Genomic DNA, 26285 nt, shown 5'->3' with positions numbered 1-26285 from the left:
TCTCCTGAGATTAAGTGTTTGCGTCTAGTCTCACGACCGGGTTGATTTCAGCCATGATTTCATCGCAAATGTAAAATCAGTGACGCTGCAGCACTCTCTGATAATTCTTTGTACGGACTTCCAATAATTGGTCACTCTAACAAGGAAGGCTCAGAAGATCTGTATTACAGTAACCTCTGTTTCTGTAATCCCATTATCACAGCTCAGTGTTGTGAGCCTTTTATATCAGTGTGAGTATCTTAATTTGTGAACCTATTATTTCTAGCCACTTGGATCATGCAGTGCAAGCTGTAAACACAACTGACATTATCAACTTTTGACTTGTTATTTAATGTGATAGAAGCACATTTGGCAGACAGTAGCATTCATTTAGAGTTGTATTTTGAGAGAGAGTGCCCTTTAGCTTTGCTTTGATCCCCTCCAACTTCTGACGGCTCCTCAATTGCTAAATGCTCCGCTGTGCCAACCAGCTGGTCGTTAACTTTGTCTCTTACCATGTTTGTCTGCGCGAAGAGAGGACTGAGAACAGGAGAGGATTTGCGGAGCTACTGACAAACAAATGTACGACTGTTTTATCTTTCTCCGCCGTGACTCACCGGTTCCGGCCACATGACCGTGCACTTCCTCCTCGTGGGACGCTAAAGTTGCATCCCTCCCGAATAAGAAAAGTGACTCATTTCTTTACGGTGTGTTTAGTAATGCTAACGATTGAGCTCATGATTCAAGCTCTACTCAGCTCCTGAATGACAAATAGACGTCCAAACGGAGAGCTGGAGAAGTCTGTCGTTTTGCTGATTTGAGTCACGATTCAGCAGTAAAGCAAGCTGACCCGGTGTTTCATGCTGTCAGATTTAGTAAAAGTAGGCCATCTCTCCTCTGACCTCCATCAGTGTTTGGTGTTAAGCTCCTCCTGAACGAACTCAAAGAGTCAGCATCCCTGTTGGCACCTTTTTTTCACTCGTCTTGTCTCTCTCTCTCAACTCTTTCCTGTTCCATTCTTCCCCATCTCTGTTTTTCTCTTCCCTGTCAGTTTTGATGTGTTATAAGGTTTACATAAGAGCCGTCCCTCCTCGCCTCCCTCCAGGAAAGTAGTGTTTGTGTCCGTCGTCTTGTTTCCACTCAACACTGGGTGGTAAACACGTGGCCGTGCCCAGCAGCCGGGGGGCAAGAAAAAGAATAAAAAATGAACTGACACCAACTGGCCGGAGACAGCCAGTGGAGCAGCGCTGGCAGTGACAGGGGTGTGTGTGTGTGTGTGTGTGTGTGTGTGTGTGTCCGTCAGCGTATGTGGAGCCAACCGGAAGAGACAGCGAGAAGCCAAAGGGTGAATCTCTTCTTTCCTGCTCCGTCTGCCCTCTGTCACATTGCTCACAGTCTTTTTCTTCTACCTCTGCCTCTTCCCGTCTCCCCCCCCTCCTCCTCCTCCTCCTCCTTCTCCCCATCATCTTCATCATCACCGTCGTCATCTCCCAGCTCTTAATCATCATTCGCCTCACATCAACTTCCCTTTATGTCTCCGTCGTCGTTCCACTTTCTCCTTGTCATCACGGCTTCCGCTCTAATGAAGGGAGATTGCGAGTTTCACTTTTTCAGTGCTGGTGTTTTTTTCTCTCTTTCTTTCTTTTTTTTAAAGTGGCGGTGATCAAAGCCAGAGTTCATATCCCTAAAGCCAGAAATAGCTTCGCTTCAGTGGCCTTTTCTTTTTTTAAAGGAATGAAAAAAAAAAAAAAAAAAAACATGCATTAAATATGTAAACAGAGTAAATTTTTAAAGCGCTGAGAAAGGCTGACAAGGCAAGAGCGTCTTGAGGGAGTGTGAGCAACGCGCAGGTAAAGGCAAGGTCAAGCACAGACATACACACTATGCACCGCAACTGCAGTTCCTAGGTTGGACAATTAGAACTATGATAACTGAGGTTGGGTACTCACGCAGGTGAAAGTTTTAACCTATCGTGCTGGGAAGGCAACACGTAAACACACTGTGAGAAACAGACTTACTTAGTTTTCTAAATTGAGTTTAGAAAAATAAAAAATGTATATGCACAGCAGTTCCTCAGCGGTTAGGGTTTGAGTTTAGAGTGTAGGTTTTAAGATTTGGGTTGGGGTTAGGGTTTAGTGATAGGTGTTAGGGATTAGTGTTTATCAATAGGGTTCAGGGTAAGGGGAGAGGGTATTGTTAGGGATTAGGGGTCAGGGTTTGGGTTAGGGTTTAGCATTGGGGGTTCGGGTGAGGGTCTAGTGTTTCAGGGTTAGGGTTTAGGGCTTGGAAGTTAAAGTTTAGGACTTAGGGAATGAAATGTAAACAAAGCCTAAATAAACAACACATCTGATCATTCTTTCATGGTTTTGTGTCCCTTTCAGTGTTTACCGGAGTCTTTTTGATAAATAATTTGTGTAGCTAAACGTCCCCGCTGGCTCATGTGTTCTGTACTTCCTGTTTTATAGAAGCATGTTATCCTTTGAATTATAAAAAGCCACAAAGATGGAAACCTGGAGCGCTGTACATGTGCCGTTTCCTCTGACTGAAACAGTTGTAAAATGCTCCCCGCTCCCGTGGAAACACTCTTTCGAGGGCTCGCAACCTCCGCAGCTGCGCGCGAATGCTGCACAAGCCCCCGGACCGTACGTCTCTTAAGTGCCTCCATGGATGTGCTGAGTGTGAGCTCTGCTGGAGACTCTAGCCTCCCTCTGGGTCTTGGCTCCGGCTCCAGGCCGCGGTGGGGGAGTAAAAGGATTACTGCCGTCTATGTCTTTTAAACAGCCTTTCCTAAGCCTTTTAGCTCCCCATTCATTCTCACATCCTAAAGAAATCAATCCGACTCTACGAAAACTCTACAGAGGAGGAGAGAGGGACAAAACACTGTTTCACGATGATGTGGTGAATCTGATTTCATAGGCTCTCCGCTTGTCTACGTGTGTGTTAACGCTTCTCAGTCTTTGTAATAGCTTTGAAGGGTAACACCACCAATTATTCACATTAAAGAGGGTTTAAAGTGCACTGATAGAATGTAACTGAGTACATTTACTCAAGTACTTGTACTTTACATGAGTATTGCAATTTTCTGATACTTTATACTTCCACCCCACTACGTTTGGAGGGAAATGTTGTACTTTTTACTCTGCTAATGTATCTGATAACTTTAGTTACCAGTAACTTGCAGGCTTTATCAGAATCAGAGTGGCACATTGTTGAATTAATCTTTGTCCACTTTGTCCACAATTAGATAAAAAAAAGATATATATATATATTTCTGATAGTCAGAAGAATGCTGAATATAAGATGCCACTCAAGTATGGGTACTTTTTACAACACTATGTACAGGTCTTGGGGAATACTACTGTATATTTGATAAAAGAGGAAGTTGAATGTAATCTGCTAAATTTACACAGCCTCCTGTGATATCACTCAGTGTCTGAGTTGAATTGTGGGTAATGTGGACACCAAGTCTTGACAAGTAAGGCAAATTTGTCGAAGAAATGTGGCGAAATCCATGATTCAGCTGTATCTGTTTTGATTATTTGTTTTTAAACTTTCCCTTATGACTTGAACAGCGTTGAAGGATTATAATGTTAGACCGGTGGACTGATTTCAAAACATGGCACCTCCATTACCCACAATGCAACATAGCCACTGACATCATTGGGGGGTAATTTATCAGCTTACACGCAGCTTCCTCTGGTGCCACAAAACAGCTTTATGCATCTTTTTTTCCACATATGCAGTAGCACTCCCCAAGACCTGCAAACACACTTACGCTTACAAATGTGTAAAATTGGTGCAGTTACCCTTTAACCAAACAGTGACCTGGTGGCAGCAGCTCTGTAGGGAGCAAGCTGGGCGGACAGACTAAAGGAGAAAGAGGCAGTTAGGATCAGTATGCGCTCGGCACAGTCTCCCTAATAAGTTTCCATTCTCACTGAGAGAGCCGCTTTTCCCTTTCAGAAGCCTGTGGCAGCGTCAAATTATCACCTCTTTAATCACAGAGCAGCCAGGTGCTCCCGCAACAATCAACGTCCCATTAACAAGACGCCCCGCTTGTTTGGAAATGTATTTTCAGGTTCATAGAGGATGTCGCACTGTAGTTAGCTAGTGGCAGCAGGATTACGGCTCGTCCGTCAGCCGGTCGTGTTTCCCCCCGCTCGTTCGTTGCGTCCATGTGTACACTCAGATGTAATGCAAACCCACAGAACCACTGCAGGCCTTTTTTCATCTCCTATCGTGTGCTAATTCTCTCTTTCTCTCTTTCTCTCCTCAGTAAACCCTTCCCCATCGGAGACAGAGTGACGTTCAGCGGGAAGGACTGCGTGTGCCAGCAGTGCTCGCATACACTCGTCAAGCCCAATGAGCCGATCAAGATCCACGGGCCCAGCCGTAAGTCCGGTGTCCGCTCCTCGCTCTGTCCGTTCTGTTTAGGGCCACCGGGCGCTACAGTGCAGCGAGTCTAATGCGATGTGTCCGCGAGGCCCATTTAGCTAATTTAGCTAATCAAGTGTCTGTCAGATCGGTGGTTGGACCTGTCATGCTGATCCGCCAGCTGAGAATAATGCAACACAAACAGACACATCATTCATTCATTACTGTCAACATGCAGAGAACAGAGGATGTGATTGGACTATACATCAGGTCGCATATTCCTTGCATGTGCTATAAAGTTGTTTGCACACTGCAAATAAACGATCAGTTGTATTTCCTGTCTGTCATTAGGTAGACGGACTAAAACAGTATATCTAAAGCAAGGAAATTGACAAATTATGATCCCGAAGCAGTGCGGTAGTGATTGATAATGAATCATTTGTTAAGTGTGGCGCACAGACAACAGGCTGCTACTCACTGGCTGGCAGTAATAACAGACGGTGGAGAGGCAGTGAATAACCGTCCTCCTCAGATCGCTCCATTCAGGAGAATAAAACCCAAACGGCTCCCCAGGTACGTGTTCATCACTCGGCCTTATGGGGAGGCAGACTATGAGATGGGAACAGAGAGGGCAGCCACTAAACGTAATGCACTGGCTTTTTACAGCCCAGTCATCTTTTTAGTATTTAACAATGCAAATGTATGCTCGGTGTGTGCGAAAGTGCTGGAATTACATTCAGCCGGTACAAAACGATTATTTTAGGGGGAGAAAGCTCGGAGCAGGCACTGGAATAACACAGCGGAAAGTATTATCAGCGGACGTTCGCTTATATATGCATCACTGACCAAACCCTAACCCTGAGAAATTTAGTTTCATAACCTTAATGAAAGTTTTATCTGCTCAGCTTAATACTTCTTTGTGTCTCCTCAAAGCAACAGTTCAACATTTTAGCAGCACACTTGTTCACTTTCTTGCCAAGTTTGGTGTCACTTTCATGACACTGCCTGTGAGCTTAGCTTAGCACCGTTGCTAGCTCTGCCCGAAGCAAGTTTAAATCCACCATGATGTCACCCATTGGTTCATTTTGAAGCCTCCAGTTTAGCATTGTGATCATTGCTGTCTTATTTTTGTGGAGCCAGAAAAGACCATATTTGGATGAGAGGGTTGTGCTGATTGGTTCTGACTGCAATCAGAGACCTTGAGTATCGAGGGTTGCGTCTTTTACGTTAACTCCAATGGACCATTTTTTACAAACGCAATTGCAGATCCTGAGACCTCCCGATAGTTCCCGGAAGTTAGCTGCAAATAGTAGCAGTCCAGTACTGTAAATCAATAAATCAATAGATCATGTATTAACTACAAACTGCCAATCTTCTGTAATTCTGTCTGTTTTCATGCATTTAAATTGCCTGCTTAAAACTGTTTATGCCCCGTGAATCACATGACGGTCCGCATTTTGAACTTCCGCTGTCTTGACTCTGTCTTCTCAAAGGCTCCAGGAGCAACTGGTCATTTATCATGAAGTAGCCACGCCCTAAAGCGTATCCTGCTTTATCATCTATTTTACCCTAAATGGGACTGTAATTAACCAAATGGACATCATGCTACGTGAAGCAGCCTTGAAACTAGGTATTGAGACCATAAACCCATTATAAAACTGTTCACTGTGGGTATAAATCAAGTCAAAAGGAGGGTCAATTTCTCGTAAGACTCCATATGATGACTTCTTTTTGCAACCAGTGCAGTCGCCCCTACTGGCCATGAGAAAGAATGCTCAAACTCTATCAGACTCTTCTGTTAATTTGTGAGCTTGTGCTGGTAGGTGGATTTTGAGACCAAAAGGACAGCAGGGTTAGCTGTTTCCCCCTGTTTCCAGTCTTTATGCTAAGCTAAGCTAAGCTAAGCTAATCACTGACTGAGTGTCGCTTTATATTGAACAGAAAGATTTGAAAGTGGAACTAATCTTCTTATCTAAATCTCATCAACAAAGAGGAAAAAAGAGTATTTCACCAAAAAAATCTAATTACTCCTTTTAAGCAACATTATGTCGACATTGCACACAAACACTGCAGTTTGTGTGATTTGGCGCCCCCCACAGTTTCTGAGTGCAACACCAGTGTCTTCAACACAAATCCCAGGTCTGTAACAATTAGCCAGATGTAATGGAGGTGCTGACTACAAACAAAACTCATTACATCATAACAATGTTATGTGTTGAAAACTTGTATGTCGAAGTAAACATGTACGTAACGCTGTGATCCGACCCTCTCACTGAAGTTACATAGTGCAGAAACAAGTGATGGGGGGGCGGAGTGGCGGAGACAGAGACACCATTCACCCTGTTACAAGACACTGTATCATCAACGTGATTTCGAAGCTGTAATTTGAAGATAAAAAAACGTGACGTAATGTTGCCTTAAAGGACAAACGAGCACTAAATCAGGGCTCTTTCTTTTACTTAACGATCCCCAACGACTCCACGTCACAAGCTCCGTTCTATCATTTATAGATGATCTAAAATCCAATTTCATTCAGTGGCTTAAAAAGGAACTGCATCATGACTCAGAGGAAAATCGGTTGTGCACAGTAACAGTCTGGCCCGATTGACTCAGCACTATCGCCACCAAATGACAGATAAGATTTATCTGGACTGCAGAAAAGAGACTCAATGCACTGCAGCCTTTTTTTGTTTGTCTTTTTTCTTTGCTGCGAAACACAGTTTGTCTTGGCTGACAGGTCTGAGTGGAACGGTCCCCTGTGACTCCAGGCTTCACTCGGGGGCAGCGGACCGGGTCAGAAAAGGTTAAGCTAAGCCGAACGTCTTCCAAATGGAAACAAATGGAACGCTGACCTTTTTTCAGCATGTTTGACGCTCTGCAGTCATGCATCATTTGCAGCCTTGGCGCCGTCCTGCATCTTTTGGTGACGCCTGCTTGGGGGCGTCATGCTGAGGATGGTGGAATGTACATTGTGACTGTATACAGTGTTTGTGTGAGGAAGAGATTCTTAAATGTCTCATATGAAGGGGGGGGGGTTATGCAACTGTTTTCCCCCTGAGGCTGTTTCTAAGATGCTTGTACCCTGCCCACTTTCAATCATGTTTAACAGTGCTTACAGTTGAGAGAACAAGCCTCACAGCTCTGCAATAAGCCGCATTAAAACGACTATTGATTAGGGAGGTGGCCGTGCCAGAGGGGTTGGAAAACTACACTCAGGAGCACGGCAGGTGTTTAAAGATTTACAATTACACCACGGCTCACTCTGTCCCTCTGGCACCACTGCATTTCCTCCCTTCTCCTCCCTCTTTTATCATCCTTCCCTCTTCCTCTCTCCTTTTTTCCAGACTGTGCCGGGTGTGGAGACGAGATCAAGCAGGGTCAGTCTCTCCTGGCGTTGGAGAAGCAGTGGCACGTCAGCTGCTTCCGATGTCGGACGTGCAACATGGTCCTCACGGGAGAGTACATCAGCAAGTGAGTTCTGCGAAGGGAAAGCGTCTTTCGCTCCGAGAAAAAACACACAGATACACATGCAAACTGCGTTTCACACACTACAGCGTTTTTTTGTTTTTTTTCTTTTTCTGTTCTCTCTGTCTCAGGGATGGAGTGCCGTACTGTGAGGCGGATTACCACGCCCAATACGGGGTGAAATGTGAGACGTGCAGCAGATACATCAGCGGAAGGGTTCTGGAGGTGAGAACTGGGGACCAGATTTCAACACCAAACGGCGTTAATGTGGGGATTTAGCCGAGAAGAATCCCGCAGCAATACAGACATCCAAACTGGGAGTTGACAGTGGTAGCCGGGCGTAATCAGCGTTATCAGAACTGAGCAGTTGCATTTCATCCCCGGCTTCGCGTAAGCCCCACTGTGCTTTGGGGAGTGAGCGACTTAAGATTGTGGGGGGGTGATAACAATGTTGTCCCGCCTTACCAAACCAAAACAAATTCAGCCATGGCGTGTTCGCTTCGGTCAAACGCTGGTGCATATCCACTTGTTTGCTGTTTGCTGCGAGACAACGCAGGCAGGAGGGCGAAGAAAAAAAAAAGCGAGATTGCACCGTTGCGACGTGTAAGCAGTCGGGAGGAGAGGGGAGTTATAAAAAGATCAGAGGGTAAAGAGTGGAAGGAGGAGAGACACAGGAGTACTTTCTGCAGCGAGAGGAGCGCCACATTTGTGCCTTGCATGCTCTTGACGCTGAAGCCGCTTTCAAAAGTGATGGGAGTCAACAGAGGAGGGAGGAGAGCAGGGGAGACAGAGGGAGGAGTGAAGGGGACATGATGGAGGGAGCAGGGTTGGAAATAATGAAAGTGATAACGTGCAGATGCTAATTAAATGTTTTGGAAGAGTCTCTGGAGTGTGTCTGTTGGGACCTGAGGAAAGGGAGCAGACGTAGTAAACTTTGTCAGACACACACACACACACACACACACACACTCGCGCAGTGCCTTGTTGTCCCTGTGCTCCTTCGCTTGTCAGAATGGCTGGTGTAAAGTGCTTTGTTCCTGACGATCAGCCTCTCTGGTCTATTTATAGACATGAGGACATGTCAGCCTCTATCTGCGAGTCTCCCTCTCTCTGTGTCTCGCTCTCTCTCAACATTTGACTGTGCCTGCACGCATGACATTAATTCGTCTCCCCCTATCAAATTTTGATATCACAGTCATGTAGTTCTTCAAGATGCGCCGTGCGACCCGACTCGACTCGTAACTCCCCAAACATACATTTTACATTTACAAATTGGATCTATCAATATAATCTCTCAATAGTTTTGTCATCCTGATTGATCATACTGTTCTGTACACACCTATTTACATCTATTGCATGGATGTCCCACCTCTCAGAGGAGGCCCTCTGTCTCTGTTGGTATCTTGTTCAAGTATCAATATCATCCCTACAATATTGTCACAAAATCCATATTGTGGTATCTGGTAAAAAATATTGTGGTAATTGATTGTGTCACTCAGTCCTAGCATATGTGAAGTGCTATTGAGGAGATTTCAATATATTGAGATATATAATGTACCGCCCAGCCTAAAGGTCTGAGGTTAAGCAGGTGTTGTATTTTGATGGAATTGTATTTGTGTCAAGCAACCTTTTGGAACGGTATGCCTTTAGGTGATGTGGTGTTGAGATGCTCACTTACATTTTTTTAGAAGTCCTGCTGGCTGAGTGGATCAGGCCCATTAAATCCATGCATGTATCCAGAGCGTGCGTCCCGTGTGTAATCAGAGTTTTGTGTTGTGGATTTTGACAGTCGGGCTTTGTGAATTGCTTTATTGGTATTTAAAAGAGTATTTCCAGTTTTCAGTTGTAGCTTGGTTAGGTTTTAGGCAGTACTGTTAAGTTCAGAAAAAGATCAGAGTTTGTATTAAACTGATGAGTCAGCGTTCAATTTTGGTATAAACAATGGATAGGAACGGCACCAAAACTTAAAAGAATCAGTGAAAACCCAGACAAATCTGTGTGTGTTTTGCATCTGTGTTCATGATTAGACTCGCTCAACAGTCCAACTTTCCATGGCCAAAGGTTGTTAGTTTAACGAGCAGTTTAGAATAGATGGGGAGGGAAGAGAAATAAAGACAGGAAGCGGGAGGGAGAAAGAGGAGCATAAAAACCTCCTTTCTTTAGTCTCCCTTCTCTCCTTCCCCTTCCTTCTTTAGTATCTTAGTCACCAATAAATATAGCAGCCTATTAAATGCCACAGGAGAGAATGGAGGCCTCATTAGTACGGAAGAGGATTAGGGCCACATGTGAATTTTTTTTTTTGTTCTGACTTTAAAGTCAGAATTCTGAGAAAAAAGTCAGAATTCTGAGATTAAAGTCAGAATTCTGACTTTTTTCTCAGAATTCTGAGATTAAAGTCAGAACTCAAAAAAAATTTACATGTGCAGACTTCTGACTTTATTCTCAGAATTCTGACTTTTTTCTCAGAATTCTGACTTTAATCTCAGAATTCTGAGAAAAAAGTCAGAATTCTGACTTTAATCTCAGAATTCTGACTTTTTTCTCAGAATTCTGACTTTAATCTCAGAATTCTGACTTTTTTCTCAGAATTCTGACTTTTTTCTCAGAATTCTGACTTTAATCTCAGAATTCTGACTTTAATCTCAGAATTCTGAGAAAAAAGTCAGAATTCTGACTTTAATCTCAGAATTCTGACTTTTTTCTCAGAATTCTGACTTTAATCTCAGAATTCTGACTTTAAAGTCAGAACTACAAAAAAAATTCATGTGTGGCCCTAATCCTCTTCCGTACATTAGGAAGGGTAGCAGCAGTTGTCGAACTGATACCGTACGGCCGCAGACGGTAAACGCTCTGCTGCTGGGAACGAGCGAGACGGAAATGCTGCATCCTCTCCTGGCTTTCCGTACAGAGTAACCTGAGACACACGAGCAGAGCAGGGATTGGTTCGAGTGCAGCTTCGATACAGTTAAGGGGCCTTCGACGAGAAGCCTGATTTCCTGAAGATCATGCACAGGTTTCAGGTTTATGGAAAGCAGGAAAAAGCAGTGCAGCATCACATAACATAATACCCCACCGCGCACACACACACACACACACACACACACGCACACACACACACACACACACACACACACTATGAGCCACATGCTGGGTGTGTTCGCATGAAACAGTTCAGGTCTCCTTGACACAGGCCCCATGTCAGCAGAGCTTCTATAAATAGATATTCCCTAATGGTGTGTCAGGGAGGAAGAGGTGACATGACGGGGACATCATCACGGGACGGTGAACTGGCCCGACTGGATTTACCGACGCGCTGACATCATACTGCATCATTCCATGTGTCCGACTCACCTGCGCCACGTGTTTTTCGTGTGTTTGGATGTGTTCCCCTGGGGCGCTTTGGATGTCCAAGGACGTGTACCGCGCTCTTGTGTCCTTCGCTTACATGGCCACCTACTTCCCTCTTTCTCTCTGTTGCGCTCACACACACCAACACACACACTCCAACACTTCATGTGACTGACCCACGGGGATGTTTGCTCTAATTATGCAATGGAGGAGAATGGGCGGTGGCTCTCATGTGATTTGCCGAAAGAGCCACAGGCTATGCAGTGATGTCTCAGAACATTATGAGGCCACCGGCGGTCAGGTGATATACAGCGTAAAACATATGTAGGTAATGACCTGTTCAAGGTGGGGGCGCAATTTGCAGCTTAGCCCCGACTCCGCGAAAGTGTTCGTGATGATAATTTATGTTCGGTCACACCTTCTCTTCTCCTCTCCTCCTCTTCTTCTCTCTGTCTTCCTAGGCGGGAGGGAAGCACTACCATCCGACCTGCGCTCGATGCTCCCGCTGTAACCTGATGTTCAAAGAGGGAGAGGAAATGTACCTGACAGGTGAAACCTGATGCCAGCACATCCATACACACACACACACATACACACACACATTACACTCCCATGTCAACAAATGCATGGCATGCAGAAACACCCAATCTGCCTTCTCTCTTAATCTTCTTCAGGTTGTGAGGTGTGGCACCCATTATGCAAGCAGGCGGCAAGGGCAGAGAGGAGACTCAGGGTGAGATTGAGTTTTGAAATGAAAAACGTTCAAAATCAAATGAAGACTGTCATTTCCTCACTGTGTGCAATCTCCTCCTCCTCCCCTGCATTTTTTCTCTCTTTGTACCTCACAGCACAGACGCCTGTCAGAGGCCTCCATCTCTCCACCAGGCTCATCCATAGGCTCTCCCAGTAGGGTCATATGTGTAAGTAGCTTATAAGTTTTGCAGCTTTTAGTCACTTTTTTACTGTAGCTGCCACCAAGTTCACCCCTAAAAGCACAACGGCTCCACCGGAAACACAAGCTGTGCCCATAGCCTTGATTGGTCAAGCACCGACCTGAGAGGCTGCTCACTCCCTCGGCCTGTTCACTTGTCTGTGTCCTCACCTCTGTTATCATTAGTGATGTGGCAGGAGTTAAATAAAGTGAGAAAACTATTATGTTGTCACAGTGAACGGCTGTGACAACACGACACGTACTTAATGTGCTATACCTGTGATGACCGTCTGCAGTCATTACTACTGATGTGGGGATTTGCGAGTCAAAAAATACCAAGATGTTTAATTTAAAACTGGGCTGAATGTGGATGAAAATGCTAGCATCGTGGCTCCAGGGATGACAGTTCTCAGCTAAAATTCTCAACTGTCTATTGATGGACAGCCATTAACATTGACGTCCATGGCCCCAAGACAATGTATGCTACTGCCTGTAATGAGCCTGTGACTCTTCTGTCGCAACACCAGCAGTTAATCAGTTTCTGGTTTTGAGTGAATTATCTCAAAAACTTTTTAATAGGTATGAAAGCCATGAAATTTCCTGGTCTTTTGAATATTCGTATAGAAACCCATATCTGCTAGTTAAAGAAAACTTGATGAAAACTTGGACTTTCTGAAAAAGAAAAGAGCCACCAGAGTCACAATTACGGGATAAAAAGGCGAAATTATGAGAAAAAAGTAATAATTATGAGATAAAAAGTCTAAATAATTGGCTAAATAATTGCAGTCCTTTTTTTGACAGTTTTTAAACTCAGTTATGAATTATGATTTGTGGGAATAATTTTTCAAAATTATTTTTTGAACAGCTGAAATGGGCTTGGAAGTCAGTAAATCAAATCTAGTTTTAACCCCGCCATCTCGATATGCTTTGATATGCAAATCCCCAAATATAAATGTATGTATATAAGATATGTAGGGTAGTTGGGATGACACCAGGTTAATGTGAAGGTTGTCCCTCCCAATACATTGCACAGTTGGACCCGTTCCATTTCAAAACGAGGCTCCGGCCAAAAAATGGACCGGTGTCCAGCTGTGCTGCTTGACAGTCTGCTGAGTGCTGCTGCATGTCGGCAGTATTAGCATGTCAGGGGTTGTCTGCATGCAAGCCGGAGTCACCGTTCTCTGCTCAGCTCTGCACTCGTCTCATAATCAATGACCTTTCTGTTTAAGGTGATGGATGAGGAAGAAATGCAGTGTAAGCACACTTGTCGTCCATACCTTCTTCTCTCTCTCTCTCTCTTGCTCTCTCTCTCTCTCTCTTTCCTCTCTCTGTAGCCGTCTTTGCTCTCTCTGCCCTCTATCTCACACATGCCGAGCTCCTGAAGGTCAACAACTTACACTGCTGTCAGCTTCTGCAGCGTTCATGTGTGCTGCTGATGAGCAAGCACACACAGAACCACACACACATGTGCATGTGCAGGCTTGTGTGCAGCTCATCAGCTCTTTGTCGCTCCCTCCGCATGACTAGTGGAGTTTTCCATCCTACTTTGTTACTGTGTTACATCGTCCATGTGGTTGATGTTGGCTCGTGTTGCTGTTGTCTTTGGTGGGTGTATGTGTGTGTCCTCTCTCCAGGCCAGAGTGAAGAATGAGTTCCTAGATTATAAGGACCTAGCTGCCCTGCCAAAGGTCAAGGCCATATACGAGGTCCAGCAGCCAGACCTCATATCCTCCTCATACCAGCCCTACCACAGATACACCTCTGATGACAGGCTAGACACTTACTGCTATGGGGAGGTACTGCTGCCACACACTCCAGGCCAAACTCAGCCTGGTCTCACCATTGGTCTGTTTTCAGAGGAAGTTCTTTGTTTAGTTGTTTAGATGGAGCTGCGCTGATAAGAAGTGTGTGTCTTCATTACAGCTCAGCCATATTCGTTACGCAGGGCTCATTATTTTTGTTTCTCAAAGCATTCAGCGTTCACACAGGAATTTCATCAGAACCAGCATTCTTTTGATTCTTCAAAAAGTGATCAAACGGATTAGTCAAATTTGGCAAAATGTGTTCACGGAAATGGAAAAAATTGATTGAAAAATACAAGTTTCAGAGCAAACAGTTTGTTTAGCTCCTCTGGTGCTTAATCAGGAGCCCCTTCACTGTCCAACAGCATCCACTGAGCTGTAAACATCACAAAGGGACCGTGTTTACATCATTTTTGGATGTATGGGAAGATCGGAACAAGATCAAATTAGTATTTAACCAAATTTGAAGATTTTAAAATCCTGGGAATTTACTTTATTAATGGTTAAAAAAAATGAAATGATGAGCCTTACGTATTTGTTAAAGTGTTGTAGTATTTGTTTAAACGTATAAATTGGTGGATTTTCCTGCCAGCACACAGACAGTTCACATTATTTCTGGTAAATGTCTTGATATAAGTGCACCATGCTTAAAGGAATAGTTAAAAATAAAAACATTTGAAAATGCATTTATTCCCCTTCTTCTTGCTGAGAGTTAGATGAGAAGAACAATACAACTGTCGTATCTGTCTGATCAATATGAAGGTGGAGCCAGCAGGTGATTAACTTAGCATAAAGACTGGAAACAGGGGGAAACAGCTAGCCTATTGCTGTCCTAAATTTAAAAAAGTGTGCCTACCTGCACCTTTAAACCTTTTTAACTTCTTTAATATTTCAGTTTTTATACTGATCAAACAAAAGAGATATACAATGTTACTTATCTTTAGATAGACATGAGAGTGGTATGCCATGAACTGACTTTAAACAATGAATTTGGCTACTAGTCATCCCCTTTTTTCCCAAACAGAAAACCCCACCAACCATCCATGTAGCATAAAACAAAGAACAGTATAGGTTGATTTTGAGAAGACTGTATTGTCTTTTCTTGCATTCCTGCAAACATATGATATATGAAGTAGTGTTTTGTTTCACCCCGGCGCTTCAGTATAAATAAAAACTCTTCTCTCTCCATTGATTCTTCAGTCACTCGGGACACTCTCTCCCTATTCTCAGGTAAGCATTCTTCCTCCCACTGTAAGTAGCAGAGCACTTAGGACAAGTTGAAACAAGTCAACTGTTGTCATTTTGGCCTGTCACAAAGCTTTTTGTCTCCCTGTTGGCCCCCCTGCTCCTCTTTCACCTCCACCTTGTCTCCTTTGTCTCCTCAGGACTATGACAGCCTGGATATAAAGCAGAGGCGGTGCTCCAGTCCAGGTTATATTGACTCGCCAACGTACAGTCGTCAAGGCATGTCACCCATCACGCCCCGCTCTCCGCAGCACTACGGCTACCCCGGTGAGTCAGAAAGTGTTCACTCCCCATAAACTCTGCGTTTAATATCAGCCTGTTGAAAAAGATATGAAGTGAAGTCAATCATGCTGCTCTTAATGTGAAAAGCACTTGGAACAAAGTTGAAGCACTAATGGAGTTTCTGAGAAGAGTTACATTTTTTAATTTTGGTAATGATTCTACTGAAGCAAAGTCGTTTAAAGGAATAGTTCAACATTGTGGGTATTTTTCTCATTTGCTACCTTGCTGATGTTGAGATGAGAGGATCGATGGCACTCTAGTATGCGACTGTTTAGAGTGTAAACACCATGAGCAGCCTGTTAGCTTAGCATAACTTAGCACAGGGAATGGAAACAGGAGGAAACAGCTAGCTGGTTCTGATCAGAATGTATCAAATTTCTGCTTATGTAAAAGAACCTCTGAAGCACTGCGCCCCTTTAAAGATGCCCCTTTGTCGTTTGAGGTACTTTTGTTTGGATTTGAAGGAATAAAAAAATAACAAAGAGAAAAAAAGCGAGACAACATTCAGCCACTGAATGTTGCATACCATCCCCCCTTACCATTGCATTCACGTCAAAACGCTGTTGTTTGAATCTGCCCCCTCAAGAAGTTGCCAATTGGTTGCACTACATAATGCTGCTGAGGCTATCTTGTTAATGATAGCATTGCTACCCCTACCTCACATTAACATTTTCTAACGCTAGCAAATGCTAACATTGCTAATGCTAATTTCGCTCATGCTAACGTCGCTAACCCTAGCTATCTAATTTGAGGGGAAGTCAGAATGTTGTGTGCACACAAAAATCAGCCGTTTTTGCATTTTTTTCCCCCCACAAACTGGCAACTACCTAGATTCTTGATGCTGACGAAAGGTGGATACCTTATGGTACCAGATGAGCTGTACCATTGGCTGACACACCTTAGCTGGAATCAGCTTTCAGACTTCTTACATAGAGATTGACAAAACAATTGTATTGGACCTGACAAACACAATCACAAACCACAATCATTATAGTGTTTTTAAGGAAAAGAGATTCCTAAAAAAAAAAAAAAATTGTCGGCATTAAAATGTTATTAATGTGACCTTTTAGACTGGATTTGATTTTGGTATTTTTTAACAGAGCCAGGCTAGCTGTTTCCACCTGTTTCCAGTCTTTATGCTAAGCTAGGCTAAACAACAATCTGGTTGCAGCCTTTGTCTTGTATTTAGCATACAGACATGATGGTGATATCAATTGTCTCATCGAACTCTTGGCAAAAAAAAAACAAATACGCATTTATCCCCAAATTTGGAACTTTTCTTTTAACGGATATCAATTAGCTTGTCATTTCCATTCTTATGTCATCGCCACTCTCGTATTTTAACAAATATGCCACAACAGAATATATCCATAGCGACAAAAGGTTTTAAAGGTCCAGGATGAAGTGTCATCTAGGGGTGAGGTTGTAGATCACAACCAACCGACTACCCAATGTTGAAGCGTGAAATGCCCTCTCTGATAGAATACCCCTAAATCCGACACACTGGACCTTTAAGTGTATTCCGCCATGCTCCGAAATAGTTGTTTTGCTCTCTCGTGCTGCGGTGGCTCCTTGGCTGTCATCTCATGTAACTCTTACACATGTGCACTGACACTGTAATTACTGTCGTAAGAAGACAAGTCAATAACTTCTGTCATCACACAAGTGGAAAAGTTATTCAGTGTCACTTTGAAATTTGGGCGAATGCTGAGGCTGTTTGGTTTTTCACCTGCATGGATGAGATACCTTCATGCTCATGTTTCCTTTGCTGTGATTGGCTGTGGCTGGCTGCAGGCTCTGAGAGTGGCAGGAGTTCACCCTATTACGGCCAAGAGGGGCGCTCAAGCACACCCACCACAATCCAGCCCCCTAAACATTTTCATGTACCAGGTAGGACTCTTCATCTCCTCATTGCACTAATTTTTTTGAACCTCTGCGGGGAAAAAACTCCATCAGCCATTCTTCACTGATGCAAGTAACTCAGAAAAGGTCATTTTGAGTTCCGTGGGAATGGGGAGGGTGAAGGGGGGTGTGAAAATGTGACTTGAGTCGTATTTTTATACCACACATAATTTCTCTGGCACACTTTTCCCCTCATAGTGTCTACCTACTTCACAACCATCCTTCCTTCCCTCTGATCATCTCACATCCTCTCCTCCTGTTACTCCACCACGTTTCAACTCTCCATTTCCTCTTTCTCTCCTCAGCCACAGGGGACCCCAACATCTACAGGAAGCCTCCCATCTATAAGAGAGCGGGTACAGTGCAGTTAGCCTCGCCTTAGCCTGCCTGTCCTCCTGTCAGTTTAGTCATGCTGTGCTTGAGTACTCGATGTAGACGTTTTTTTTACTGACCTATTGATGTTTTCCAACCATCCCTTTTGATTTATTAGTATTGATGTCCCAGTTATCCTTGAAATTGAAGCCGTCAATAACAAAACCACAAAAAATGGAAGAGATTGACAAAGGAAATTTAATTAGACTTGTGCAAGACTTTTAAAATTGAAGGTGAACAATCGACTTTTCAGTCTAGATGATTAGACTTATTGCATTTGCATGCAAACATTTAGTGTCTACACACACACCACTGCTTCTTGGTTGTAAGGCCGCTTCTTGTGGGCAGAATATGGTTTGAATAGAACATGAATGAAGTGAAGGTTGCTCAGGCGTGACAAGTGTTGAGCACATGGGACTCCGAGGACTCACAATTCACCAGAATAAAACAGAACAATGGAACGAAGCACAATGGAAAACTGTATTACAACTGGAATTTATATTTGCCGTAGAGACTTCTTCTATTTCTCAGCCTTGTTAACCAGTGGTCAGTGTGTGATTTAAGGAGATGCCGCTGTGATTGTAATTGTTCGAATCCAGAGACGGCGGCTGTGCTTGTTTTGTTTTCCTTGAGTGTGCGAGAAGGGGAGTCTGATTTCCTAATTGTGTGGATTTATGTTGTCGTTCACTCAAACAGCACAGCAGCGTGGTCAACACAAGATGCTATTTTTGCCTTTTTCACAAGTCATTAAACTTGAATGCACTTCCGCCATCTGGATAGCGAGCCTCAGTATAAACATTCATAAGAGAAAAGATTCACTATCCCCTTTTCACATTACACTGGAGAGGGCTCTTCAGCTGAGTGTCACAAGACCTAAGATCCCTCGGAGGGGGATAGTTTATCTTTGTTGTTGTCCTGCATGGTCTTCTTGTACTGTGTGTGTTGGTATTTGTGAGCTGGTGAATAAACCGTCTCGATCTCTTGTGTATAGACACCTTCACCCTTCCATGTATCTCAGCTTTAATTAGTACATCACTGGCCACGACGTTTCCACGCGCAGACACATTTCTTTGCTTGTGGTGACACAAGTCATTTCAGTAGGAAACAAGTTCAAAAGCTTTGCCTCGTTAGAACACTGACATTCAGCACACACTTCAACATCAGTCATATTGATCCCTCTCCTACTAATGTCTTCCTAAACAGCTATTGATTATTGTTTTCTCTTGTTTCAGCGTTAACAGGATTGATGTAAATCCAAAGCCACAACAGGCACATGTGACCTTATGTTGCTGTGCGCACCAAAGGCCTGTTATGTACTATATCGTTAACAAGTTTGCTACCTGTATAGACAAGAGGCAGAATTAGACCCCTGTTTTTTTTCTTTTGTCTCTCCGTATGGGTAGCAAAGCTCTCACATTGTCCCATCTCCCTTGGGGATACTCCAATAATGTTTCCCTTTTCTTTTCACCTCTTTCTTATTGCATCCAATCACTTTTATTCACTTCCCTCCACCTCCTGCTCCACTTTACCCGGTGACCTTGCCTTGTAAGTATCTCCCTCCTCTCACTTTTTCACTCACTGTCGGTAGATAGATTACGCATATGTCTGTGTGTGTGTGTGTGCAGTATATGTCTCTCTTCCTATATTGTATATCTATACTTTCACTTGAATCTTTAGTCAAACTGTACTTGTGCATTGTGTGTGTTTGTGTAGCGGCTCGCCCTGTCGTCGAGCTCAAAGCGTGTGTCCCACAGATGACTATGACTGTTGCCAGTGTCATGCATCATGTATATAGGAATTCGATGGATCGCGGAACGGAGCTGGCATGGCTAATAGCTACCGGAGTGGAGAGTGATCCCTCTGACATTACACTGCATGTCACCCCCATTGACTTCCATTGACTCTGCTTTAGTGTAGAGTGGCATCAATACCATCGCCTCACACCGCTCATGAAAGGACGCCTCAGGCTGAGCAGTAACTGAACTCATGACGATGCTGGTTATTATTTTAATGCTGTGGGCTGAAGCATTGATCGCCACTGACATCAGTAATCGACATGATGACTGTGGTTGTGTGGCGTAAATGCACTCCCTCGCTGTACATCTGTCTGATGTTCATTAACTATTTTTCCTCCATAGCACATTACAGCACACTGTGTTATACTGTCATTTGGTGATAATTAACTTTTTTGCCGAGGGATAGAAAGGGATATTGATACCACACTCATATCTGTCGATTCAATATAATTTAAACGGACTGTGATTGATAAAAGAAGAAAAAAATTATTCATATATAATTGCAAAGAATAACGCCCGGTTAAGCGTAGTAAGCATAAGTTAACTTCGAATTGAACTCACATAAAACATGGCTAACAACAAGAATTTGGCTCAGTATTAATTGTCAAAAAAACAAATCAATTGTTTTTTGCGTGTCACCATTATTAGCTTAAGCCTATGGCATTTTACATTGCATAAACTAGCCTAGTGGCTAGCAGATGTTTCGTCTTTTTCAGGCTAACATTATTGAAACAAATCAGCTAATGTGGCGTAGCAAGTGCTATGAGTTAGCCGACCTCAGAGAGAGATGCGCCAATATTTCCGCGCTGCAGAATAATTCATGTGAGGGTGATATGCAGCCTTATAATCTCTTTTTGGCTGCCTGCTATAGCCTGCCTAGTCCTAGCACTGTTTTTTTTTTTTTCATCCATGCAAAAAGTGGGCACAGTGACTTCCGGAATTTTTCACAATGAGGTTTGGGAGGTAGCTAACGGAGATGCCAGGAAGACACTGCTACCAGTGTGCTCCCGTAAAATCGTAAATTGTTATTTAAACAATTTGTTTTTGCACAGATTAAATAAATCAAAAATGTACATTTGTGAGCTTTAGTGGTTATAACTTTCTTTTGCCCCTCCTTTCCAGGCTTTATGCTAAGCTAAGCTAACCAGCTTCTGACTGTAGCTTTATATTTGGCATAAAGATCATGAAAGTGGTATCAATCTCATCTTATTATTGGTCAAAAAAGTAACAACCATATATCCTACAGTTCCCTACAACTACCTCTTTAACAGTAGTACCAGTGTCTGTGGTGTCGTCTCTTTGCCTTTACTCTCCCAACTTGGTCATTTTCTTCACAGACAATCATGTGGATGCAGCCACCAAAAGCAGGACCAGTGAGGACATCCTCAGATCCTCCAGACTGTCCACCTTCTCACCTGAGCCATACGCCCAGTCAGAATCTGACTACTATCCGTATACCAGTTCCCCCAAGGGTATGAAAACAGCGTCACTTCACTGAGTTTAGAGTGGCACAGTGCGCTGCATTTTTTCCACTTTCCACTGATCCAAACACAGACACAGAAGTACAGCTCCCTTTTGTAACTCTGTGTTGTCATATTTATTCACTCAGCCAGTCTCTTACTGCGCTCCACTCCGAGCTCTATATTCATACAAGGCGATCTCTTTTATCTGTTTTCTCTCTCAGCCTATCGGATGCCGAGAAGACGCTTCTCGACAGGAGGAGATGAAGAGAGTTGGAGTCACGGTCTTCAAAGAGTAAGTGCTTCATTATTTTTCTTTTTCGCTCTTTCTTCAACATCTGGTCGAAGAAAGAGCCACCTCCTCAGAAACACCCATGAATAATTCTCTTCTTATGGTATGTCGCCCTGAACTGTCCTCTCCTCTGCTTTATTTGCTGCTCTCTCCACCTTGCATTCGCTGTACATTAAATTAGCATCTTTCCCTCACGCCTTTTTTTTCCTCTCTCTCCCCCTTCTGCCTCTCTCCTCGCTCCCCCTCAGATTGGGAGTGGCATCGGTAGGATGATCCTAAAGGAGGAGATGAAAGCCAGATCTGGTTCCTATGACAACGACCCCTGGGGCAGTGCGAGGAATTCTCGTAGTGGGAGCAAGGAAACACTCAACACTACAGGCTACGGCACCACGGCGTACAACAACACTGTCAACGGATGTAAGGATCCACCCTGCCCCCCCTATGCAGCTCCCTCTTTGTCTCGTTCTTTTCTGCAAGTTCACAAACACCCCTGACTGTATTCCCGCGTGTCTTTGTCCCTCCCAATGTGATCATATATGTTGCCACAAGGGCTTTTTATGAGCCTCAGTATCTGCCACTGTTGGTCGAGGGCGGTGAGGTGGAGGATGCAGGTCAGAGAGGGTCATGGCTGCTGCAGGATGGGCAGTTTATTGAGATGGAAAGATGTCGATAGCTGAACAGCTGCTGTGGAACCTGCGGTAGAGGCCGGTAGCAGGCGGCAGCAGATGTGGCCTGTCACTGTTGTGTGGGTATTTGAACACACTGATTATGAGCAGTTTCAAGCCACTGGAAGTGTTGGCAACCACGTGTGCAGATGTGCCAGATGTGATAAAGCCAGACCTGGAGCTAGCAGAATAGCTCCACTGGTCACACAGTGTATTATATTTAGGACCTGGCATTCAGACACCCGAAGGTTTCCTCTTCTTTTTCACTTGCTCGCTCCATCTCTTTCACCATCTCTCTCTTCAATTAGCCTGCTCATTCTCCTCCTCCTTCCTCCTGAAAACCCCTCTCCACATTCTACTCTGTTGACTCTCCATCTCCATTCATCTATCTGTGTATCTATCTCACCGCTCTCTCTCACAGCTGGTGTCCCATATCCTGGTTTATTTATGAGCAGTAAGATCTCTCATTAAAGCTGTTTCTCTGATGGGAGGGGACACAACTGAACGGGATTCTGTTGGCCACGGTAAAAAAGACAACAAAGGCTCGCAACCAACCAAGCTGTGTTGTGCGATTAGTTGGCGGAGCGTGCAGCTTGCAGTGTCTTTGTATGTTGTTTTTTTATATTTTGGGATTTCTCCCCTTCTTCCCCCTGAACTAGTCCTTGCCTGGCCTCTTTATGCCTTCTCGCCCCTTTGATGTTTTGTGTTCCTCCCAGGGCTCACAGGGTTCCCAACTCTGCTCCTTTTCTGTCTCTTTGTTACATCTCTAACCAGACAGATGGCTGTCAAATCTCTACTGTAATTATCCCAGAATGTTATTTATTTGGAGGAATTCAATCAACATTTAGAGCAGGGCAGATGAAAAATGCTGCAGCGTCAAGGTAGATGTCGTTTAACCGTATGATCCCTTTATTTCACAGCTCCCAGATCTCAGTACAGTGCTGACAGTGGTGAGTTCATCATTCACAATTCATAAATATTCAGAAATGATTTTGCTTAATGCCGACTAGCTTGTTTTGAGTTTGCTGTTTTAATTTTTAGTTTTTTGCATGGAGTTTGGCATTGGGACATAAAAGATGTGTTTGTGCTTGATTCAACGACTTTACATTAACAAAGCGCTTGTGTTATGTGTTCACAAGATTAACTTCAGGAATTGTTTTGGTTGGTCATGAGCGCCATCTTCTGGCACTGACCTGCCATGGACTTGTGCCAAACTATATGAAAAAAACAGTACATTTAAGCAGCTGTTGAGTGGAGGAAGACAATATTTTAAAACTGTTTTCCTGTATTTCAGATTTTGTTTGTAAGTCCTCTTCGCTACCAGGATACGGACGCAATGGCATCCAGAGGGTGAGATAACTGTGAACACAGCACGATTAGCTGCATTTATTATATAGGCTTGGGGCTCAGTTTTGAAGGGTCTCACATCTTTAAAATTGCATGACATTAACCTTACTACTTTAAATAAGTGTGGTTAGGGCAGTCTCTGTACTAAATCTTATTAGATATGTTTACCTATCTAATAAAGATGTGTAAGTTCTGTCTTTGTTTACACCTGCAGCCTCAGAGTGCAGATTGCTACCAGTACCAGTATGACAGTGGCAGCGAGGTCAACTGGGGAAGCAGAGGTAATTTAATATACATTTAAAACAGCTACTCCTTGTAAGACTGAAGCAATTAATTCAAAGCTTTTTGTAATGTACTGACTTAATTTTCCTTCTCTTGGCCCTCCCAGCAGAGTACACGGTAAGGTTTTTAAAATAATCACTTGAATAATTCATTTCATGTAAGTCAGTCTATATGTTGAACAGTCCCACTGTTGTTGTAATTAAGTGTCAGAGGACTGATAAAGCTGGGCTGCCTCTCGCTCTCTGCAGATTTACCCCTATGAAGCGCTCATTGTAACCACTAGAGGTCGTAACAGGCTCCCCAAAGATGCAGACAGAGCGAGGCTGGAGGTGAGTTCTGAATGGGCTTCAGGCTGAAACCGTGCTGGGAAGAGGAGGGCTCGGTTTCACTTACTACGCTGTACCCACAGAGGAACCCCACCCAACCAAGAAGCTTCTGACAAGTGACCCACCAAACTCTGTAAAATAATCTGCAGCATTTTAAAAAGAAGGGTGATCACTGAAGTGTTCAGTTATGTTTTCTGTAAATTCTATCTCCTTACATCATGGTTTGGTGTCAGGTATATAATTATGCTATGAATGTATAAAATACATTCTTTCATGTGTTTTTTTTTTTGCCTTAAGATTTTACTTTTTAAAGATTTTACAATAAGCCTTAGGAAACCCAGCGTGTGTGTAGTTGTTGGATTCGAATTTGTCTTTTCGGCATTATTACCTGAATATCCACAATGGCACAAAATGCCAAGTTGAAAATAATAGTGTACGTCACAGAGCTGCAATAGCTACTGAAGAGAGTAAGAGAGACATCCTCCATTGTGTTGATGTGTTATGAACCTCTCTGACACACTGTCGGTTTGTTCTCTGGCTACTTAATGAAAAACAATAAAAGACTTTTAAAAAAATAGAAGGTATGTTAGTGGAATTGTTAGTGCTGTCAAAAACAATGACAGGTATAATGCGACAGCTGTGTCTCTGCTCTGTATCCTTGTGTTCTCAGCGTCACCTGTCCCCAGAAGAGTTTGTCCAAGTGTTTGGCATGACCGTGGAGGATTTCGACCGGCTGGCTCTGTGGAAGAGAAATGAGCTCAAGAAACAGGCCCGACTGTTTTAATAACATGTGGACGTCTGTTGAGTACTGTCATAAGTGGAGCCAGAGACTTGACTGACTGTAGGAGTGAGGACTGGGGGGGGGCTGGGAAGACTTCCACTCTGTTTCACTGCCATGGCTGAGAACCTGTTCTAGATCTCCTCAAATGAAGAACCAAATTCTGGTCACACCGGTGTGGACTTCTGAGATAACGAGGGAAGGCCACAGAGACATTATGCACAGACGGACTGTCTCGTGGTCGCCGGTGCAACTGTGGCTGTGTGCTGGAGTGGTTTGTAAGCAATAGAGACAGTAGTACAGTAGTGTTGTGCATTTCTTAAGCCTGAAAAATGGAGGAAGGCATGACTGTGCCCCTATAAGGCCACATGTGGAGATGCTGTGACCAGAGCCGCAGTACTAAAACATAAAGAGGAGAATTTTGGCTTTGCCTTATTTGTTATGCTCTCTTAGTTATGAGTGTGCAGCACCAGCAATCTGAATGAGTAGAATGTAGATACAGTATATCATTTATGACACTTTATCAGGTTGAATGATTAGAAAGAGGAATGAGTGAGTGAGCATACAGCATCACTTTGCTTTGGTTTATAATGATGCATTTTGTTTCCCTGTTTTCATGTTTTTGCTCTTTCACAAAAAAAATACTGTGTCCCTGTGGTTTACACCAATTGATACAGAAATAAGAAATAATAAGAGGTGGATACAACTTTTTCAATTGTGTGTGACCTGCATTGATTTGTGTGCAAATGAAAAACCAAAGTGAGAATGCAAATATACAGATTAGCAGATCACTTCCATGTAATGTTCTGGTTGAATAGTCAATGGTCACCAGTAGATCAACAGTTCACTGTGCAGCTGTATGGTAACCTAAAAGAATGTGCAATTCAGTAGATTAAATAGATAAAGGAAACACAGATTCAGGCCTCCCGCTCCATGTTTTCCAGCTCATTGCAATAGAACGATGACTAAATGTTTTTAGGATGAGACCTGTAGTCATCCATACATTTACATTCACTATTATTTATATTCTTTTAGAATGATAATCCAATAATTTTGTAGCTACAGAGATTATATTCACTCACAATGCTCTGCAAGGTTATTTAACACACTGACAAAGATCCAGGGTTGTTGAAGAATTTTCTTCCTTTGAATACTGTTATTTTTGATTTTGTCACTAAAAATTAAACTTTAAACAAAATCCGCCTCCTCTTTTTTTATTTGTGGTTGCGAACTGTTGATTTGGGGAATTACGAGCTAAATGCTAGAGATGAGCTAGTTAGCTATCTAAAGTTATATGATCATGTCTTTGTGATATATTAGGCTATTAAAATATGGGAGTTAATTTAAAGGAGCTATATGTAAATATTATTTAACATTTAAAAATTATAACTAAAATTATCAACAGAATTTGAAGAAATAAGATCTAGAAGATGGCTATATAAACTGCTGCAGAGATATCTACTAAAGTTAGCGTGCTAACCAACTAGCTTCGTCCATTGTGTCTTGTAATACCACTCTGAGGTGATAATGAGTCATTCTAGCATCCAGTCTGTGTGAAGTCCAACATGAGAAGATGTATTCTAACCACCTGCTCTCAACAAGAAACCACGCTAAGCGGCAAAGAGATGAAGTGATAAAA

The 26285-nt window shown here is 43.2% G+C and overlaps 1 protein-coding gene across 11 annotated transcripts in view; it reads left to right on the top strand.

The window, feature by feature from the left end:
* Nucleotides 1-25846, top strand: part of ablim3 (actin binding LIM protein family, member 3) — a 52115-nt gene extending 26269 nt beyond the window's left edge. For 3 of the 11 annotated variants that reach the window (XM_030396830.1, XM_030396829.1, XM_030396833.1), the window contains exons 4-23: nucleotides 4256-4371; nucleotides 7698-7824; nucleotides 7950-8043; nucleotides 11628-11715; nucleotides 11841-11899; nucleotides 12015-12086; nucleotides 13732-13893; nucleotides 15100-15129; nucleotides 15285-15411; nucleotides 17221-17316; nucleotides 17634-17684; nucleotides 20852-20968; nucleotides 21181-21251; nucleotides 21497-21665; nucleotides 22834-22863; nucleotides 23208-23263; nucleotides 23475-23541; nucleotides 23649-23659; nucleotides 23791-23871; nucleotides 24539-25846. In XM_030396830.1, coding sequence (XP_030252690.1) covers nucleotides 4256-4371; nucleotides 7698-7824; nucleotides 7950-8043; nucleotides 11628-11715; nucleotides 11841-11899; nucleotides 12015-12086; nucleotides 13732-13893; nucleotides 15100-15129; nucleotides 15285-15411; nucleotides 17221-17316; nucleotides 17634-17684; nucleotides 20852-20968; nucleotides 21181-21251; nucleotides 21497-21665; nucleotides 22834-22863; nucleotides 23208-23263; nucleotides 23475-23541; nucleotides 23649-23659; nucleotides 23791-23871; nucleotides 24539-24652 — 1738 coding nt within the window. In that variant the 3' untranslated portion in view covers nucleotides 24653-25846. Of the gene's footprint in view, nucleotides 1-4255; nucleotides 4372-7697; nucleotides 7825-7949; nucleotides 8044-11627; nucleotides 11716-11840; nucleotides 11900-12014; nucleotides 12087-13731; nucleotides 13894-15099; nucleotides 15130-15284; nucleotides 15412-17220; nucleotides 17317-17633; nucleotides 17685-20833; nucleotides 20969-21180; nucleotides 21252-21496; nucleotides 21666-22833; nucleotides 22864-23207; nucleotides 23264-23474; nucleotides 23542-23648; nucleotides 23660-23790; nucleotides 23872-24538 lie in introns of all 11 variants that reach the window. The other 8 variants (XM_030396831.1, XM_030396839.1, XM_030396838.1 and 5 more) reach the window with 8 other exon arrangements.
* Nucleotides 25847-26285: the final 439 nt, after the last annotated feature.

The sequence above is a fragment of the Sparus aurata genome, chromosome 18 (genome assembly GCF_900880675.1).
Source record: "Sparus aurata chromosome 18, fSpaAur1.1, whole genome shotgun sequence".
Lineage (NCBI taxonomy): Eukaryota > Metazoa > Chordata > Actinopteri > Spariformes > Sparidae > Sparus > Sparus aurata.
The sequence above is the reverse complement of the archived record's forward strand: the minus strand, read 5'-3'. Positions and strand labels throughout refer to the sequence as shown.